At 37.9% G+C, this 22,030-nt stretch overlaps 1 protein-coding gene across 3 annotated transcripts in view; it reads left to right on the plus strand.

Moving 5' to 3' along the window:
• Positions 1-9,936, plus strand: part of OCA2 (OCA2 melanosomal transmembrane protein) — a 190,701-nt gene extending 180,765 nt beyond the window's left edge. For all 3 annotated transcript variants that reach the window (XM_033053545.1, XM_033053547.1, XM_033053546.1), the window contains one exon: positions 9,406-9,936. In XM_033053545.1, the coding sequence (XP_032909436.1) occupies positions 9,406-9,493 (88 nt within the window). In that variant the 3' untranslated portion in view covers positions 9,494-9,936. The remainder of the gene's footprint in view (positions 1-9,405) is intronic.
• The last annotated feature ends 12,094 nt before the right edge of the window (positions 9,937-22,030 follow it).

Genomic DNA, 22,030 nt, shown 5'->3' on the forward strand with positions numbered 1-22,030 from the left:
CCTTTATGCATCTTCTCCATCTGTTAGGTCTCTAAGGGTGACCTTGTTGTGGTCTTCCAGTACCTGAAGGGAGCCTATGAGAAAGATGGAGAGAGACTATTTTCAAGACCATAATGGCTCCAGAGAGGCTTAGATTAGATTAGATATTAGAAAAATCTTTATTGTGAAGATGGTGAGATACTGGAACAGATTGCCCAGAGAGGCTGTGGATGCCCCATCCCTGGAAGTGTTTGAAGCTGAGCTGGAGGGAGCTCTGAGGAGCCTGCTCTAGTGAGATGTTGGAACTAGATAATTTTTAAGGTCCCTTCCAACCCAGACCATTCTATGATTATATGCTTTTCTTACATGTATATGTATATAATTTATTTTTCTAATGCTTTTTATATTGAAGCTTTAACATACTGTAGAGTGGATGCACTTAGAATAGGATTAATTTAATTTAACTTTAGTTTCCTAGTGCACTTAAAATTAGACCCGTTTATAAAATTTTCCTTGTAAAGAGCATGTAAGAACTCAGATCTGTGGCTTCTTTGGGGCAGAAAGGCCTGTACACTGTAGTGCACCCTGATGGCAGTGGGGGCTTGTCAGGCTTGTACTTTACCAAAATAAAATAATACATTTGGAAGAAAATAAAACTGAAGAAAAGTGCCCCAAGATACCATTTGTGAGAGTAGGTATTAAGGACATTAATGGAAATAGCATTCAAGCAAGTTCTTTTCCTGAATCCTTGCTAAGAAAAATCAAGCATGATAATAAAGAGTTAGTAAAGGTTATTTAATTTGAAAAATTTTGGAACTAAAATAAATCACAGTAAATTTCTGCCGTATCTATTACCTTTGATTTGTTTAGACCACATACAAATAAATTGTAGTCTAAAAATGGTAGATTTTGTAGATTGGTAGGGTTTGTTTCAAAAACATGCAAAATATTTTATGTGGCATTTCTATAGCAGGGAGATTTGAGCTATGAAAAGGTATTTTAAGAAAAATGTCCTTAAGCCTTGAATTTGCTTTTTGCAAGCCAGAAAAGCATATGATTGTCAGAAGTGAATTTACAATATGCTAAGTGTTTCATAAAGTACAGAAATTGTAACTGCAAATACTGCAAAACCTATTTCAACAGTCCTAATGCATACATTTTTGCACTGTAAACCTCACTAGTTTTCTATAAATCTATCTCATTAGTAGAATATGTGTATCCGAATATTCAAACAATTCATGAGAACAAGTGCTGTCAGACAAGACATGCTTCATTGATTTTCTCTTCTAGTTGGCCTCATATGATGATTTTAATCTTCTTAAGCTCAGACTCACAACCACACCTCATTACACAGGAAGAGGAATGTGTATGGCTTTCCCAAGAAGCGGAACCAATTACATATATTTGCATTTCCTAGACCTTAGAATGGAGCAAAGGTTTTATAACAAAACCAGAAGCCACAAATTGAGGATTACATTTGTTTGGGATCTGCCTAAAAGATGTGGAGAGCAAATATATCGCTAATATGTGATGATAGATCCAAGGGTCACATGAAGTCACAAAAAGCAGTAACAGATCATCTTGAATCTTTACACTGCCCTTTATCACGGCATGTTGCAATTATTTAGTAGAGTATGATGTGAGCTAGTCCATCTGTAGAGAACATATTCTCCTAATATTTGTAGAAACTTAAAATCCTTTTGCTTTAACCCTGAACGTTACCAAGTCCAACCATTACCTTAACACTGCAGCGTCCACCTTCAGGGATGGTGACTCCACACTTCCCTGAACAACCTGTTCCAATGGCTAACCACCCTTTCAGCGAAAAAATTTTTCTGAACAGCCAACCTAAACTTTCCCTGGCAAAACTTGAGGCACTTTCCTCTTGTCCTATCAGTGGTTGCCCAGAAGAGACCGATTGCTCCAACCTCCTTTCAGGTTGTGGTTAAGCAGTAAGGTCACCCCAGTGCCTCCTCCAAGCTAGACAAACCCTGCTTCCTCAGCTGCTCCTCACAGGACTTGTGCTCCAGCCCTTTCACCAGCTCTGTTGCCCTTCTCTGGATAGAATCCAGCACCCCAATATCTTTCTTGTGAAAGTGAGTGGCCCAGAACTGAACACTGGACTCGAGGTGTGGCCTCACCAGTACAGGGGCAATCACTGTCCTGGTCCTGCTGGTCACACTATTTCTGTTACAGGCCAAGGTGTCATTTGCCTTCTTGGTCACCTGGGCACAATTTGGCTCATGTTCAGTGGCTGTTGACCAGCACCCAAGGTCCTTTTCCATGGAATAGATTTCCAGCCATTCTTTCCCGAACCTGTAGCATTGAATGGGGTTGTTTGACTGAAGAGCATGATGTACATTTAGGTGGATACAGCCAGCCATACGGACAAATTCAGCTGTATTATATTGGTCTTTCCAAGAAAAATAGCACCACTAGTTCTGTGTATTCAGGTCTGTTTCTGTACTTGTTCTGTACTCTGTTCCTGTTCTTTCCTGGCTGTCTGCAGGATTTCACATTTTTCTATTGGAATTATGTATTTATTTTTAAAAGAAAGGTCAGATACCCTTGTCATCTAACAGTTGTCTTGCTGATTTTTAAATGATCAATCACAGTATCTTTTTTACTAGAAGTGATGTGTTTTCTCATTTTTTTCATGGCTTTTCCTACTGGCTATTAACGTACCATATATGAATAAGTTTTGGATAGTTATCAGTCACTTATTCTGACAACCCTGTATTTGAATTCGTACCATAGTGACCAAGACTGAGACTGCAACAAGTATTGTAATAATAGTAATTTGAAAGTGCCAGGTGGAGCTGGCAGTCCAAATATTCTCTCAGAATTAAATTTTTCTGAAATTTTTCTTTCAGTAATCAGAATTTTGGAAGGCCAAGGAAAGGCTCATTGCTTGCTCTGCGTATAAATATGTTAAGGTTACAGCCAAACACTTCTAGGAGAATGTTCGAGATGGTAGGAGGCAAACCATGATACCTTTGTGTTTTCTTGCTCAGGATCTGATTTTCCCTATCTTAAGTTTACTTCTGGCAGTAATTCTATGGAAAATCTTGGTATAGACTCAAACAGACATAGTATAATGAGAAATTATTATAAATTTAGCAAGCAGATGAAAATAGAATTATAGGTTTTGTTCTGTGTTTTAAATTTCACAGAAACTTCTATGTATGATAACCAGTAGGTAACCACACTGTAATTTTGATTTAATTCCAGACTATATGAAATTCACAGTGTTTTAATGCTAAATTAATGATCACTTGCAATTTTAGCCACCTGTTTTCTGAACTACAGCAGGTGTCTGGATTTGAAGGGGTCATGGGTATATGGTAAACATTTTGAATATTTTTTTTAAGCTGTTGGGAAAGTCCATACTTTCCTTTCAGATAAACTAGATCAGTATGTTAAAGATTAGGAATGATGGAAAGGTTGATACAACTGAAACGACAGGACACTCATAAGGTAGTCTGCATTGAAAGAAAGGGAAAGAAGAAATAGGATGAATATTGTGGCTATATCTTTTTGTTGAAGAGAAAATTACTTATTTTTCAAATTAAATTATGACCTTTCATTAAAATGTCTAACTTACCTTTTGTTCAGAACTAACCTTACATGTCCCAAGCATTCCCACACCTGAGTCTATTTTGAGGCTGCTTTCAGAGACTTTTAGGTGCTCTGCTAAGAATGAGCGCATGTTTATCAAAATTCCAGAGCAAAGCACTGCATACAGTGAGAGACTATCCAAAATTGAGAAGAATTATCTGTTCTTCATTAAAAATTTTCTGATGAGATGTCAGGCTTCAGGTGCGCAGATGATGCCTATTTATCCTGTGTTGAATAATAGAGGAACAAATAAAAGTGTGAGAATCACAGAGAGGTTGAGGTTGGAAGGGACCTCTGGAGGTTTCTCTCAAGCAGGATCACCTAGAGCCTATTTCCCTGGCCTATATCCATATGACTTTTGAATATCCCCAAGGATGGAGATTGCACAATCTCCCTGGGCAACCTGTGTCAGTGCTTGGTCACCAGCACAGTAAAAAAGTGCTCCTGATGTTTAGACAGAACCTCCTTTCATTTTGTGCTGTCTCACCCTTCTCCTGGGCATCTCTGAGAAAGGCCTGGTGCTCTGTTCTTTACACCATCACTTCAAGAACTTGTACACATACATGAGTTCCCCTCTGAGCCTTCTCTTCTTCAGGCTGCACAGCCCCAGCCCTCAGGCCTTTCCTTGTAGGATTGATGCTCCAGTCCCTTAATCATTGTAGCCCTTCACTAGACTCTCTCCATTATGTCCATGTCTCTTGTACTGGGAACGCCAAAACTGGATCCAGCACTCCAGGTGTAGTCTCAGCAGTGCTGAATAGAGGAAAAGGATCACCTCTCTTGACCTGTTGGTAATATTTTCTTAATGCATCCCAAGATACCATTAGCCTTCCTTGTTGCAAAGACACATTACTTGTTCATGTTCAATTAGTGTACACCATCTGTCCAGCCCTGTCTGTTTCTGCAAAAGCTGAGGTTATAACTTCTGTAGAACTTGCAGTATGAAACTGATGCAAATTGAGAAAAAACAAAATTCTAAGCCTGATGAAACTCTACCAGTTGAATTTAAATGGTGCATTAAATTGCAAATAAAAGTAGGAGTAGAAATTAGCTTTAACTCTTTTTTAAACTCTTACCCCTGTCTACCACCAGTCTTCTTTCACTGCCAGTGATTCAGTCTTGGGAGATTTCTGCTGCTGCTTTTCCACTGAGAATCCACTGAAGGTTCCCCATTTCTTTGGAGACCTGCTTCTTCCACAGATTTCCCCAAGGATGCACAGACTGCAAGCTGTGAGCTGTCAATGAAGGTAGTGCCTGTAGGCAAGGTTTTCATGCATGAGAATATCTTGTATTTTTTGTCCCAGATCATGCAGAACAGGGCAATGAACCTCGGTCTTATACACACTGGATCCTGCTAGCTCTTGAAGCATCACAAAATAGAGCTGCAAGGTAATGTAGGAGACCAGTTTGTTGAAGAAAACTCCATTCTGACCCCAAAGGCTTCACTATTATTATTTAGCAAATAATATTGGATAAACTTGTAACCTAAGAAAACTGTAATATTCACTTCCACAGAAACTTATTAAAAATGGAATTTATTCCCAGAATAATCATATAGTGGTTTGCTTTTCTCCAAGTAATTACAGGGCCAGAAATCTTGCAGTGAGACAGAATTAGAAATATCTAGGTCATTGCCAGTGAAAAGGTTCACTTCTCTTGCTAGTTTTTTGCCCACAATTGACTTCTAATACATATTTCCCACTTACCTTCACAGAGTTTCATTTTTATTCATTTCGAATTCTCATTTTGATTTGCTGGGAACATGCTGAATTCTGTTCTCCACAGAGTCTGACATCTCTCCCACACTGGGACAATTTGCAAGCTTTTTGTTACTGGATCGCTGAAGTTATTAATAAGTAAAACTTTGTCCAAGACAGATCCCTGGGGCTCTCACTTGAAACATTCTCACTATCTCACACTGAGCTAACATCTGCTTTTCGTGTATATTTAGGCTGGGCAATTTCATTTAGATAAGAGTTTTATATGTAAGCTTCTAATATGAAGAGAAGGAGGGGGGGAAAGGGGATGACTGCTAAATCCTGTCATCCTTCCCTTTCTTGTATCTGACCTTGCTTCCTCTCTGCAGTGGCAAACCCTCCCTCAGCTGGCTGTAGAGAGCCAAGATGCACCTTTTGAACCTTGCAGGCTCTGTGTATATCCCTGTCTGCGGAGAGGAAGAGACAAGGAAAGTGCAGTGTAGGATGCAAAAATGTATTTTTGCGCTAAATATGAATCTCAAGTTTTAGAACACAAAAGGTTTTGATAACTTCTAAACTCCACTGAACCTTTTCCCGGGAGAGGAACAAATGAATTACATGGTCCTTTTTGATTTCAAGGGGCATGCTGGAAATAAAAGTGGCTGAAGGTAATTTTTACATTTTTTAATATGCATTCTTGGACTTAATATAACTAAAGAAAACATTTGTAGCCATACATTGTGTCATATGTGGCCTGGGACAGGAAGGTTTTATTCCTTGGGGAGGAGCAATGGGTAGTGTAAATAGCACGATGCCCATGATACTCAGGGAATCGATTAACTCTGCAGTAACTAATACTTACTGACTGCATTTCTCTCTCCTTGCTCTGGTACACAAATTCCACATTGAATTTCATCCAATTACATTAGTGCTCAGGCCAGCGAGCCTGAAATTCAGACCTCAAGTTGTGGGCTAATTGCCCATGCAATGAGAAGAACAGCTTTGCAATTGTGCCCCATGCGAGCATCCACACTATGTGCAATGAGGTTCCTCCCCAGGCTGGCTGCTTCTGGCTCCAGCTACACATTTCACTGTCACTGTGACAGTGGTGGTATGATCCCAGTTCCTGCATGTGGCCCTCTATAATTAATCCATTTTCTTGCTTATGCCTCCTCCAAGTTTGAACAAGCCTTTTTGTTCTCTTTTCAGTAGTCAAGTAGCTCTTGAATCTTTTTGGATCCTTTCTTCCCCTTGCCAGTCTTCACCAAGGCATCATATTGCCATTAATTGCTGAGCTACTGGTTATTCTCCAGGGAGGTTTGTTAGGTTGCATTAATACAGATTAGGATCTGCTCTGTGTCCACTTCTCCCAGTGCCAGCTCATTGCCTGCCAACTGTGAGGTCAAGAGATCTATGTTTTCTGTCAGACAGCAGCCGCTGCTCTTATGAGCACTGTAGCAATCTCCAGCTCACCAGCCTGTCATGTAGATAGAGTCACAGGGAGCATTCTTTAACCTCTAAAGGATGTAGTAGGGGGTTTTAGCCACCCTATTTTATTCCTATAGACATTGCTGGGCTTGCTGGTGTTTTTTTGTTCTATCAGGACACTGTTATCTAAGTAAGATCAGGAAATGCCACAGATCAGTTTGGCTGACAGAAGAATGGGGAGGGTCTGCAAAAGAGCTAGCTAGCCAGGAAATTAATTTACTGATTTTTTGCTTTTTTCCCCTAGAATAACTCCAGAAAATGCATTAGCTCTTTTGTTTTACAATATAATTAGCTTTATCATAGTTCAGTGACTGAAGAGTGATTCAACTCTTTCAAGAAATGAGTCATTCAAAAGCAAGGATCTGACCAGTTGGACTGCAAAACAAATAACACCTCTCTGCAGTATATTTATGCATGTTTATAAGAAAAAACCCCGGCCCTTCTACCTCCCAAAAAATCCTCCAAATACATTTCAGACTTTTCAGGAAATGTTTGAAAACTGTGACAATTCTCTAATCCTTTCTAGCAATTTTTCACACCTTTCACCATTCATCTCTTGGACACAGCTGGCCCTTCTCTCTAATCTCATTTTTTTCTGAAGTCCAAATGGCAGCTTGTCATTAATGCTTTTTGGAGCAATAACGCTGCCTGATGCAAAATGTCAGAAAAGGCTAGCACACCAGGTGTGCTAGAGAGAGACCCTAAAGAGGTGAAGGAGAAAGCCTCTGGAGCCAAGCATGGTGAACTGTCCTTCTGGAGCAGATCTTGCAGGCAATATTGGGTGATGGACACAGGGACACTTCTGTACACAAGGAGACAGGCCAACTTCTTCAGAGGAATGTCAAGGACACAGAAATGAGATCTGCCAGTCGGACAGTCTTCCCTTTGTACATTTTCTGTGTTTCAAGGGTTTCCTTTTCTTCTCTTGGATTGCATCTATTTCTGTAAATGTGTGAGATGAGTGCACTTCCATACTGGGTTGATTGACCACGAAGCTGACATTATGGACAAACTTTCTCTTTCCTAAATAATTCCAAAATATTTTTTTACAGTGCTTGTGTTTATTAATTTCCTAGTTATTCTGCAAACTTTATAGGCTAGGCTTGATTATTTTTGTGTTTGCAGTGACCTTCGCTACTAGTAGAATTCCCTTCTCAGAAACTCTGACCAATGACTGTTGCAGGCAACAGCACTTCTGATCTGCAGGTCACATCTGTGCCTCTGCCAGTCAGCTTTCCAGAAAAACAGCAATGGAAGAAACATTTAATGAGGATCTCATGAGTTTAGGGCAATGTCACAGCTGCAGGTAGAAAGTAGATGACAAAGAGCAATTGAGAAGTTTAGTTTTCATTTTATGAAAGGGGTTTCATAACCTGGGGAAGTGGGGGCCACATTTAATGCCCCAAGAGTCCTCTTCCAGCTGCAGCTTGCTAAAGGAAGGAGCTACTCATTCAAATAAGCTCAGAGAATAGGGTCCTCCTGTCCTCTACAAAATTGTCATCTTATTCTCTGTCAGTAATGGCAGAGGGGGAAAAGGCGCAAGTAATTTCCTAAGGGCAATGTAAGGCAAAAAGGCACAATTAATGTACCCACATGTGTAAGTTGGTCTTAGTTCAAGAAAAAGAATTAATAAAATGCTGAACTTCAGAGGACATTGCTGTGCTTTTCTGAGTTTTACGGAAACTCTGGTCTGAATTTGGCAAAAGAAAGTGTTTAAGGGTATGATTTGTGGAATGATCATATCTCAGCTCACCTTGTGATTTTAGTAACATAAAACAAATGAGTGTGATCACAGCAGTAGTTTTTCATAGACTCCTGGTGTCATACTATAATGTTTTTGAATTTCAGAAAACTTCTTTCTTTTCACACATCTGGAAGACCTATAGATTTAGCCATCAGGACTTGGCCAACTTCACAACACCCTTTTCAATTGTCTGCCACTACTCTGTGTTTTGTCAGTCTAAAGAGAGCTATTAAATCTGAGTGTTGTCTGAAAATCTTTTCCTGTGGTGAAAAAGAAATAGCTTTTTGGGTAGAACAGCAAAGTTTTAGCAATTTTACAAGTGCCTGGGGTTTATTTCCAACAGTCTGTTAGTACTCAAGTATGTTAGACATGGTGAGAAGTATGGAAGAGAAGTGCTAGCTGTATGCAACTCAGATCGGGGAACAATTTAATGGGTTTGATCCATATATTGTGTTACAAAGCACCATATCAGGATCACACACCTAATCTGAAGGGATGCACACTTGAAAATAATTTCAAATTTGGCATAATTTGTAAGAATTTTTATTTAACCTGCATAATTGCATGTTGTGTGCGTGGAAAAAAACCTGAAAAATGCCAAAACAACAAGGCATGCCAGATTCTGAGCCAATTTAAATTGGAAGAGATGTTCTGAAACCAATGAAACTGTGAATTTTGACCTCGTATCTCTAAGGCTGGAGGTAGAAATGTGAGCTTGAATATTACACTGTTATATGCTCAATGCATCTCTGCTTTTGGTATTGCAATAAATATAATTTTCACTTGGAATGTGTAGGATAATTCAAATACATTTTTTGTAAATTGGTTGTAGAACAAACTATATTATCCTTATTAATCTTTATTTTATTTTTGTTTCAGGTTAGGTTTCCCCATGATGATTGTGTCCTGTACCATCGGGATGTGCTATCTTCTTGTTGCTCATGTTGTAGTAGGTTGGAACTCATAATAATTTATACTTTCAAGACTCAGATAAGCTTTCTCTTTTATTTAGTTTATATCAGAGTGCTAAGAACACATATGAAAGGAAAAAGATGTGCAACACCCCAATACACGGCATAAACATCAGATATGGTCATTCTTGACTGCTTGTTTTATGAACAATATGCAGAAGTAGACAATCAAAATTGAAAAAATCCATATACTTCATTATGAATGCAATTAGTGTGCAGATAAAAAGGAACCGTCTCAAGGGAATATGCTGTGCCTGAAAGTTTGTATTGACACAATCTGAGCATAGTCACAGATGAAAAACTCATTCACAATAGCAGATGTTCAGTAATTTCTTTTTAGGGCTTCATTTTTCTTTGTCAATATATTTAGCTATTTGTATGAAAGTAACTAATATTCAAGTTGGAATAATTGACAGTTAAGCAGGAACTCTGTACACTATGAAGGATGTATCATTATCTATATTAAAAATAAACACATGTCCTGAAAATATGCTGTGGAAGGAATTATTATTTTGGAAGTAGGATTGCATTACCTGGAGGCTTTGTTTTTCATTTTAAAGCTCCTAAACAGTGTTGGGCTACCTCTATTTTTCTTTCTTAAAATAAACTAATGCCAATCTTTTTACAAAAGGATGAACATAAATAGTGATAAAGCATCAGACATCTTCCATTTAATCACTAATTCACTTTTGTGAAGGAGTACTCTAAATATTTTAATAGGTTAATACACTATATGGAAGAATACTATATGGAGCTCATACTTTGGCTTTGATTTCCTTATCTCTGGTGATAGTGTTTCTTATATATTGTTTTGTATAATTGGCTGACAAACAGGTCAAATTGTCATTATGAATATTAAGTCCTGTGAGGTATTCAAGAGCTCAGTTCCTGTCTTCCAAAACCCTGGTGGGTTTGGCCTGAACTAATGGTGGGTTGAGCCAGAAAAACTGGCAACTTGGTGAGTGCAACCTAGATGGACAAGGCTGAATCACAGGAAGCCAGTAGAGATGATCAAATGTGGCTTTTCCTTCTGCTCAGTCCTTGGGATTACCAGGTAAGTGAAAAAGAAGCAGTATCTCCCCCACCAAAGTAAGGAAAAGTGAGATTAATCATACATCTCGCTTTACTCATATATGGGTTGTGTCCCTCACTGGGATTTGTTCTAAGTGTGCAACGTGATATTAAGAGGCCAATGGAAAAGAGGCACAACACCCACTCTAGCAAGGGCTGCCATCCCTCCTAGTGGGTTCAGTGATAGCAGAGAAAGAGTGTGGAGCCAGAGGGGGAGAGCTGTCTCCACTGATCCCAGACCTCTCACCAAGCCTTCCATCCCCCTGGATCACTGAAACCTCCTGGGATGGAGCTGACATCACAGGATTTTGCAGCACTGTTAGAAACCTCAAGGCTGTCCTAACAGTGACCATCTGTAGAACAGATTCTCTCCCAGAACCAGCATAACTTCTGTTCCCTTTTATAGATACAAAAAACAAAAAAACACAAAAAAACCCAAAAAAAACCAAAAACCCAAAAAAAACCCCAAAAAACCCCCCCCCACAAAACCAATAAGAAAAACCCCACCAAACCCCTGTCTGTGATAAATCTGGATCAAACCAAACCAAACCAAACCAAACCAAACCAAAGAATAAACAATGACCCTGAAAGACACTCCTTCAGACAGATTTTCTGCAATTGAATTTGTCCTGTCTCGCTCTCAGTGTCAAGAAGAGTTTACTCTGTAATAACTGGACTTCTGTTTCAATTAAACAAACATTTATTTTAATCAGCTTAACATTGATCTATGGCTAAAAATAGTCACAGGGTATTTTACATCCCCCAGCATTTCTCACAATGGCGGAATATTGGTGCAGTCATTGATTGCACAAGAATTGTTCTATGAAGCTGTGGAAAATGCAAAATCAGCCTCTGCTAAAACAGTATATTTTAAGGCTTTTTTCCCCCTTTCCTGTTCCGTTAAAACACTGTTTGCATGTAGGAGTAAAAAAATGAGATTATGATCACACAAAACAGTATGCTAATTGTTTTTAATTGTGCTTTGTAAGGAATAAAATAATTAGCTAAAACTATATCCTGCTTCTGAACCCTTGAAACTTTCCTGCAAATTCTGACCAAATTGTCCTAATAATGCAATCGCACTAGCTGGCACAAAAACGCATGTATGCATTTACAGTTTGCTGGAAGGAGGAAAACAGAAATACAGCAAGTGATATACACTTATTCTTGTCAGCAAATACTTTCTAACACTTTGGAGCAAGAGAGATCTCGCTGGCTTCAGAAGTGCTACATCAACAGGACTCAAATGGGATTTTCTCTCTGCTACATTACTTGTCCTGTCAAAAGAAGACAAGTAATGCACAGGGAGTACAAAATCATGTTGATAACACCTTTAGGCAACTAAACTTGAGTTTATTCTGCTTAAAGGAATTTTTAAAATGACATATTGTTTTGCTGAGGATTTTCCTAATATAAACTGACGTTCCTTCCTTCAACAATCTTTTTTCTTACTGAGCCAAGAGCTCAGTAAGATCTTAAATGAAAAAGCAAATTGTAAAAAGAAAATAAAATTGTTTGTTTACACAAAGCTTTATGTGAGTGTAATGAAAATTACCCAGGTGCTTCAGGTAATTTCAAGGTAATACACTTTTCAAGGAAGTGCACTTTTCATTGCCTTCCATTATAGTTATCAATGTAATCTGCTCATCAAAAGGGCACAGTTATAGTGGCTACATCCTTGACAAAATAAGTGAGCAGGATTCCATAAAAATTGATTGGATCTGAAGAGTGGGTGGAGGTTATTTTTCACGTGAAATTATCTCTAAATAACTAAATAAAATACTAGTTAGTTAATATATAAAGTAGAAGTGTATAATCCTTAGTACGCTTGTGGCTGATCTCAGCAGATTCTTTCCTCATTTTCATAGACATCCCATTAGGCTATTTGGTGATGTTTGTTTTAAGAAATATAGTAAATATAAACACATGATTCTCTGAGCTTTTGCCCGTTCTGAGCTGTGTAAAATGCAGTATGACAGCAACATGTGAATTACAGCACCACCAGGCAGTGTGAGCCATGCCGAGTAAAATAAACCATCTCCAGCAGATAAGCAAGGAAGGAATCAGGGAAATACTAGAGCTTCACCAAATAGTCATCTATCTAGCAAAGAATAACCCTGAGAGTGGCCAAGGGTCTACTCAGCCCAGCATCTGCCCCTGCAATTTGGCTTAGCAGCTGCCTCTTTCAAAGAGTACAGCAAACATAAAATTGCATTCTCTGTGACCCAAAGATTCTTGAGTGAGAGACAGCAACCATTATTGCATTACAGCTGATGTATTGTCCTTCTACAACCTTATCCAGCTCCTTGCTGAACCTCTGTGAATTCAGCTGTCTCAAGGAGTTTCAGAGATAAACTATACAGCGTGGGAAAATTACTCCAGATGTTTGCTTTGTAACTGTCATTTTCTAATTTATTTTTATGACACTTCTCTCCCAATACCTTTCCCAAATATTTTGGTTGGGAAGGGGTAGTGCATAGCCATCTTTTTTTCTCAGTCATGATTCTAAAGGTGTATTTTCAGCCAGGACATCATAGTCTGTTTGGTCAATTGTTATAAGGAAATGCTCTCATATCTTTGCTCATCCCCTTTCCCTCTTTCCAAAGTTTCACTGTGGCCGTTTTGAGTTGAAAAGGTGAGAAGTATCAAAGCTAGCCAAGACACCATGGATTTACACAGCAGCCTTCTTATTTCTTCTGAGTTTCCATTATATAAAATCCTAATAATTGTTAAGATCACTTCTTGGACTGTATTGACTGAGGAGTATATTTTTATAGAAGAACATCTTACAAGCAGCATTTCCTTAGTCATAATTATTAGCTCACATTGTTTAGCATGTCAGTTAAGGTCAATTTTGCTCCTCTATCTACACTACTTTACAGCTGTCCACAGTGAATATCATAGAAAAATTTTCCCCAGTTTGCTCTTGTTAGGTTTTGTTGTAATTCTTTACTAATAATTATATTCTTCTGAATAACCCTTAGACTTCTACATTTAACCTTTTACTTCAAACTCTAGACCATTTTAAAATATGTTGACCATTGCAGAGCCAACCTGATTCCATCTAGAACTTCATGGAAGGGTCATACCCCTTATACTGTGGTAGTTTAACATTTTTAAGAGCTGCTGGACTGGATATACTTAATCTCTATAGTAACTACAGGTCAAATCAAAATGAGTTTAAAAACTGGATTTTTTTTCCCTCTATGGCACAGTGAGTTTACGAGCACCTTGCTAGCAAAATGCTATTAAGATATGATGCAAAAAATATTTCTCAATTTTATTAGACTAATAGAACTAAACTGTAGAATTTAGAAACAGCCAGCTGTCTTGAGAAAGATATTATGATTTATTCTTTGAGGAATAAGCCAAGTGCAGATCACAGCTATAAAGGGAAACTTGCCTAATTGCACCGATTGTTTCAGAGCTACTCATAAAAACTTATTTTTGAACATGCTAAAGCTTCTGGTACCATGTTTTCATTAACACTAAGTCTGGTCCTAGAAAGTAATTCTGGTTTTCTTAAATGTTGAAATAAAGTGTAGTATTTCTAAGACACCAAATTTAAAAGGTATAGTAAGAAATTAAAACTGCTTGACCATCCAGGAAGAGAAAGGTCTTATCTAAAAAGTCAAATATTATTTACAAAGTATTTGCAAAAATTGTCTTCATTGTCTTCAACTGGCACTGTAGACTTCCTCCAGTGACTCAGCATGATTTTAGATTTAGTATATGGGAGCAGATCCAGGAATAAAAGGCTTTTATTTCCTGCTGTGCTGCTGGCTTTCTGTGCAACTTTTTATAGTCAATGGATTTGTTCACATATTTGTTTCCTGAACATATCCCAATTTCTGAAGTGCTTACTAAAGGTACTTTTTCTATATGGATGGTTTGGGTTTTGCAAAATAAATAAATATAATTGAAAACGTATCAAAATACGCAGTTATATGCAAACACGACCTATTGTTTTAGGTACTAATAAAAATGTGGAAACATCAGTGTAACAGTTATCAGATGGTTATTCCCTACATTTACCCACATAAGAGAATTCATAGGTTCCAAACAGCAAAACAGAAAATCAGTGGTACCTGAAATAGACAGAAAATAAATACGGTAAGCATAAACCTCTGTGTTTGTTCCAAAGGGATGCCAGGAAAATTATTTGGAACATAATAAAAAAGAATAATGAAATAGCTGAAGCATTAAATTAATATTTTTGAAGTGAATTTGTGATAGGAAATCCTAGCAATCCAGAATAAGTGCTAACCAGCTTCAGCATGTGAAGATCTGAGTGATTTATTAAGAACAACTGAAAATTATCAACTGTTGGTGGTTTATTGAGAGGAGGATTAAAATCTTCATCCATAGATGCTCTAAAGGGAGAGGATGAGAGAGAAACCTTTCTTCACACATTTCTTGTTAGGGGGAATATTATAGGATTAGCAACATCCTGGAGCTACTCAAAATAATAAAAAGCAAAAGGAGTTGTGCACTATGTTTTAAGTTGACCACATACTGTTATTTTCTCTTTTCAGGTTGCTGTTGCAACTTTGATAGGCAGCAGTGATTCATTAGCAGTAGTTTCAGTTAGTGCTTTGCCTAATGAATTGGTAATGGGAAAAAAAGCCCTCTCAAGATGTGGTCTTGGCCATCATTACTATTATCCTGGCTGGAGTAAAAGACTTGCTGTTATTTTTAAGAAAATCAACACATTCTGGTTTGTCCATGGTGTATGAGCTGCTTAACTGTACAAAGTAACAGGAGTAAGGTTACTGCAGAGTGCTACAAGAGACATAATCCAGCAGGCAGTTGCAGATTTTTCTTTTTTTCTACTTTCTTTCATGCCTCCTTCTTTCCTCTTCCATTTATTGTCCACCAGATTTTTTTCTTTCATACATATTTGCTGTTTTAAACCTTATTCCTTGTTCATTCACACTCTATTTGTCAAACACAACGTTACTTGTTTTTCCTGCCCCATTTTTCTCTGGATGGCCACTCTCTACTTACGCTTAATAAAGTTTATGGGGGAGAGAAAACCCTTCTTGCTTACAAACAATTTAAAGGAAAATAGAAAAAATGTTTATTTCCTAATGTCTGTGATGTGCATAGTCTACTATTTAATTTATACACCCATTGTACTTTCCACCCTATAACCACTTTGTGTTTCAAGTATTGGTCCTGAAGTAAATCGAAGTAAAAAGTCACAGCAAGTCTGACTGTGCTGGGGCTCCTCTACTTGTCTCAGAAGTGTTAATGGTTCAGGATGTTTTTTTTTCTCTTTATCTTTCCTGAATTGCTGAACTTTTGAACTCAGATGGCTACAGATTATAGCCAGTGAATTCATTTATTAAGCTCCCAGAGTGCCTAGGAAAAGGAAACCTTGTACTATGGAGTCCATATATATATTTTAAGGTTTTATAAATAAGGAGCAATTTACTAGCTAGATAGAAATATATCAAACTTAGTGCTGCTAGTTTGATTATAATACATAAATTATTCAATTTTGATCTAGATTTTTAATGGTGGTTGAAGCTGTGAGCAATGAAATCTAATTCATACATTCTCTGCCTTAAAGGGATGTGCATTTCCATAGGCAAAGATAAGCCTGTGAACTCAGGAAACACATGCCTGTTTATTTTTAAGATCTGGTTGGAAAAACAACTTGGGGGATTAATGTGGAAAAATACTCTGAATTCTGAGAAAAATGTTTGTTTGTAGATTCACCAGGTCTGGCCCCAAACAGTGTGACTTGACTGGCAATAATTTATGAGAGGAAATTTTTCTGTCTTGACTTTGTGAAAATGGGAAGAAGTATTAATGTCAGGCTGAAGAAGGATCTGAATAATTTATGCTGAGTATTTGTACCATACCAGCTGAAGTTAGTGAAGAGTCCAAATGTAATTTGCTTGAGCTCAAGCACCTCAGTTAACTACTACATATGATGTAAGGAATGCACGACCACAACATGCACAGTGGCTGCAAGCAAAATCTTGTCAGGATACATTCCAGATAATAAATATTGTCATCACAGGCACAGTTTTCAGTTGCCAGTAAATAAGGCCACTTGACAGTTCAAGATATTTGTCAAGAACAAGATTAAGGGAAGATGAATATTAAACACATAATCACACAATCCTTTCTCTTGCAATAAAATACTTCCTGTGTTCTTATTTCTACTGTCAGACTGGAAAAATAAGTAGGAGGTTAGGTTTTCTCCAAAGCAGGCTAGAGCTGGAAGTTTTTTCCTAGATAACTAGGCCAAATTAATGTAAATATTCTATTTTTACAGAAAATGGAAATTTTTTTGCATTTTAATTGCTATAAACACCTTTATATAGCAACAAAATCCAGAGAACATCTGCTATATATACTGTGTATAAACAGATTGGAGATTTTAAAATATTTAAATTTGTAAATATTTACATTTTAGATTTCACATTTGTTGTAAGAGTTTCTGAAACCTTTACAGTAAATTTTCCCTGATATAATTAAATTTTGCACAGAATTTCCAAATTAGGAAATTTTTTTTTGTTTTGTTGTCCATGTAAAATATCTGTCAAACTTGACACCTCTGCACATGAAAAAAATTAAGAATTAACCCATCAACAAATTTTACTGTTGATGAGATAGATATATGTAGACAATGTCTATACTTGCTGCATACACAACATTGAAAAAGTTTACAGGGCAAGCACTCAGGAGAGGGAGTTACAGAACCAAGCTTAGGTTTGTTCTTTTGTGTTTTATAGATAAAACAAAACCCTGTGCACCATCTTTGTGATAAATTGCTGCATTTATTCTCTTTGTGCACTATTGCCTTCAGAAATCATCCTTGGATTTCAAATGTCTATTTTTTTTTTTTCTGTTTTAATGATTAGCAAAGATATCACAGAAAACTGGACCTCATACAAAGCTCAGTTAGGTTTGTGTGAAACATCTCCTCCCAACCATATGTATTAAGCTTATGTTCTTCAGAGAAAGTCCTTACTTGGGAAAGCATTTTTATAGAAAAGTTTTTAAATGATATTTTGTTTCTAAAATGACATGTCTTCCTGAACTGGGGCTTAGATTGAATATTTAAGATTATTTACCTTGTTTCTATCATTCTGACCTTCACTCGGAGCAAGGGAATGGGTTTGTCCCTGAAAAAGTGCTGAACTATGAAATGTTTGTCTAATTGCCCTGTTTGTACATGCAAATAAAAACTTGGAGGTTCACAAAATCATGTGTCTCCAAAGGGCAAGTGTTTAATAATGTAAACTTATCTGTGCTGAGAAGTGGGAAGAACATCCATATTTATTCATAGAAAAGCCTTCCTAAAATCTTTAGAAATACATGGGATTAGTGGCAGTGAGGACAGTGAGGGGGCCAAGTTTCAGGGTGTCTGAGAAAGCCAGACTTCTCAAAAAAAATGCAGCTGAGGATAACAGGTTATTGGATGAAAACAATATTCTTATTATGTTATTAGGTTTTGTGCTAAAACAAAATCTTCATTGAAGTCCTCATTTTGTAAACAGGCTGTCAACAACACTTTTTTAATATTCACATTGTGCTTTGGCTTATTTTTCTTAGTAAAACTGATGCCAGTCTGCATTATGTTTGATTGTGGAATGCTGAACACATCTCAGTGATAGAACATAAAGGGATTTATAGCTTTCTCCTCTATAAGGCTAAGCAAAGCATTTTGTGTACCATAAATACACGTTTAGCTCTTCAATATGCTCAAAAGTCTCATAATGGCAGGAGGTAAGCAGCACTGAAAATGCTGCATCTCATATTACAATTCAGAGGATGATAGAGGAAAGGAATGGCAAGACATTTTATGCAGCAGATGAGAAATGAGAGTTTGCAATCTCCATGCCATTAAACAGGGCAGTTAGAGTCAGATCTGCTCTCTTTTCTACATTTCTTGTTATTTGGTGCCTGGCAGCTGGGTGTGAGCTTTTCACTGTTATCATCATTATCTCTCAGGGAGGTGAATTAATCAGAGCTGCTTCAAACAGCACAGAAGTGATATTTACTTTTGTAACTGAAGGATGACAAAGCTCAAGGAAAAAAATGAAAGAAGAGGGAATTTCTTCAGCCTTGCTTGTGAACCAAACTTACCCCTGAGGATGGAGCCATTGACTCTGACATGAGACATGTCTGCACCTGCATTTTGATGGCTGCTCCTCACAGAAGACCTGCTTTAGGGCTGCACAATGAATTTTCCTGGGGTGAAATAGAGCAAGAAGTAGGACTTTGTCATTGGTGGGCTGTTCAAGAACCAATTCTGACTGGTAGTGTGAAAACAACACCTCCCTTAAACCATCCTGTGGGTCACAGATCCCAGCGGCTTCTTAGTGCAGCTTCATTTCACAGTGAGTTGTTCTGTTTTGCTGGAACTTTATGGTTAGTCATTGCCTTCAATGACAACTGAGAACGTCTGCTTGGGGCAGCCAAGGAGGCCACTGCAGGACCAGTGAACACAAAAAACTCCTTGGAGAGGACAGATGCAAGGGAAGCACCAATAAACTCCTGGCTGCACAACTGTCTTTGCTTCCTGGAAAGAAATGATTGGCATCATTTTGCCTGCTGGAAGGACCTGTTCTTTGGTTTTCGTGTAGTCATAGAGCCTGGTGGGAGTGGGATGAGGCCTCATGGCTGTAAGCAACTGTCAGCAACAGTGTCTTGTAAGGCAATTTCTCTCCTGCTGCAAAAGGAAAGGGTAACTGAACCAAAACCAGAAACCCTGCAGGGTGCCTTACAGTTGTTTATGTCATTGCAAACTCTATTAGGTGAGGCTTAATACTGATTTTGTGAAAGTATAGGTGGTTGTGCAAAGAATTCTCTTGTTACCCATTAAATCTTGTATATAATTGTCTTGGTTTCTGTGCATGCATTTAGGAAAGGGTCAATGTAAATAGCAGATAAAGCCAAGGAGGTGTGAAGGAGAAAGAGAATCCAGTGATATAAGGATGGTCCATAGTCCATGGCCATGCCAAGTCTGGAAATAAGTCTAGCAAGTGTAATATGCACCAATGAGTACGATCTGGGTAAATAGTTTTGAAGTAGAACTTTCCCTGCAGAGAATTAAGTGCAATCCCAACCTCATTGACATTCTCATTTGAAGAGATATTATGGTTACTTTTAATTCTAATTCTAATTCTTCTGGTCAAACTAGAATGTTTTTTTGTTCAGAGTTTTTAGATGAAACCCTGAAGTGGTTGAAAATTTTTGCTAACTGCTCTTTTTCTCCCCATGTAGCAAGATTTTTTGATTCCTGTTGTCTATTTCTGAGGAGAGAAACTGTCCCAAGTCTTCCAGCAGCTCCCTCATGTACAGAATACATAGGCACCTCTTTAATGTCTCCTAAATAAATGATCCTGTAGCTTCAGAAGTGTTGTAGATTTGTGCTAATGTTAAATGAAACTATACTCAGAAACCTAAAACATGAACAGAAATCGAAATTTATTTCCTTTTCTAGAAACTGAGGAGCTCTTTTGATGGAATGTGCAAGCCAATATAGTAACATGAAGGGACTGATGGCATATACATCGACAGACAACTCTCAAGAGGGGTCAAAGAAAGTTGACACACCAAGGTCTACTTAGAGGTTACCTTTCCACCCTTAGTGATGACACTTCTGTGACCCAGAATGCAGAAAGATCATCCAGTATTTTCTGCCCAGAGAAACCCTGGCTAGCAAATCTATTGTGCCTCTGTTATAATGCCCATGTTTTTGAGAAAAAGCAAACTAGATGTAGCTCTCCTTCTATTCCCATCTCTGAGAAAACAGCTGGTTAGGAAGCTGATGGAGGCAAAAATCTGTCTTTTCATCAGTATCTTTTCCCTAATAATCAATAGTTTCCTTGCTACTCCATTGACATACACTCAGCTCTGTTATTAATGAGCTTAACTTCACTGATTATGCTTTGTTGTGGAAATTTCTGTAATATAGAGACCTCTCTGTATCTTCTGGACCGGGTTCATTAATATACAATATAGGGAAGTGTAGCCCTGTCACCTTTAAGACTGACCTATTGAGGATCTTGGTCCAGATTCCTGGCTCAAGAGAGGTTTTTGTGACAATGCACCTGCTCACACTAGAAATAAAACTGGTGCTTTCTATCCATTTAATATGAAAAAGGATACAATAACTACAACAACGCTAACTCAGCTTTGTGCTGGTTTGTTAAATGTGATAAATTGATATAAAAATCCCTTTTAGATGTGAATACACAGTAGAAGAAAACCAATTAATTAGAAGTTGGATTAACTGAGCATCAGTGTTTATTGTGGAAGTGGTCCCTGCTGCTATATAGAAAGCCTCAGTCCTCAAGAGTCTGTGACTAAAGGACACCAGACTGAATCACTTAAGTAGTTGTGCTGTCAGTAAACATTAATGTTTGCTTTTGCATACTAATAATAGAGACTCTGGTCTCTATCATGTGAATCTTTATTATCCTCTGTCTAAGAAAGCAATCCAGCTGCAAAAATATTAGTAGTAAGAAGGGATGAGCATAACAGTTACTGCTGTCCATCTGTGCATGAATTATCTGGCTTATGGGATCTACCAAGATGCCCTTGGCATGCAAACACTGGTTCAGTCAGATGATATCCACTGTGCCTCAAATGCAGTGTAATTGCTATGAAACTCAAGAGAAAGGAGGATTATTTTGTGCAGCAAGTTCTCTTTGATGTGATTCATAACTGCGCTTGAAAGTTGTTCCAAATGTGCAAGTACCAGGTTACCTCCCCAGAGCCCAGCGCTGGCTGTGGCGGCTCCCTGCGCGGTGTGTGGTCGGGTGTTTCTGCCATCTGCTTTGGACCTGAGCTTATGTGCAGTGAAGAGAACTGCAGCTAGAAACCCAAGGCTTTAAGTCTTCCCTCAGAACTGTAACTGTGAGTGTGAGGAGGAAATGAAATTGCCTAAACTGACAATTTCTGCAAAGGAAAACATATCCTTTTATCAGAAAGCATGCAGTCTTAGTCTGTATCTAAGGTGTCTTGGCATGAGAGGATCCATGCAGGGAGTGGAAACTTTTGTTTGAAAGCTGAATTTATTGTTTGATTGTGAAACCTTTCTGCAATACAACTTAAGGCTCCATTAAAAAGCTTTGCTGAGGCTACTGCTGCATTTTCTTATCTCTTTCTTTTCCAACCTGACTGTTGCTTTGCTTTTGTGGCTATTAACTGTATTCCTGCCCTGCAGATTTTCCATTTCTTTTATGAATATGGTCTACTGATACCAACACATTAAGATCTACAATGCTTGTGCAGCAGGAGGGGTTTTATAAGCCAGGAAAAGTTAGAAAAAGCAGCACAGATAATCCTACTTTGGTGTTTCTTCCCTTTTCTTTGGAAGCATTTGTGTGCGTTTGATATCAGAGTACAAACTGTTTTAAAGTTTTCACTAATTTGTTCCAAAGAGGCATTCCTGAATTCACAGTATTAAATTAATAGTGTAGGATGCATTACAG

Source organism: Catharus ustulatus, chromosome 2 (assembly GCF_009819885.2).
Source record: "Catharus ustulatus isolate bCatUst1 chromosome 2, bCatUst1.pri.v2, whole genome shotgun sequence".
Taxonomy (NCBI): domain Eukaryota; kingdom Metazoa; phylum Chordata; class Aves; order Passeriformes; family Turdidae; genus Catharus; species Catharus ustulatus.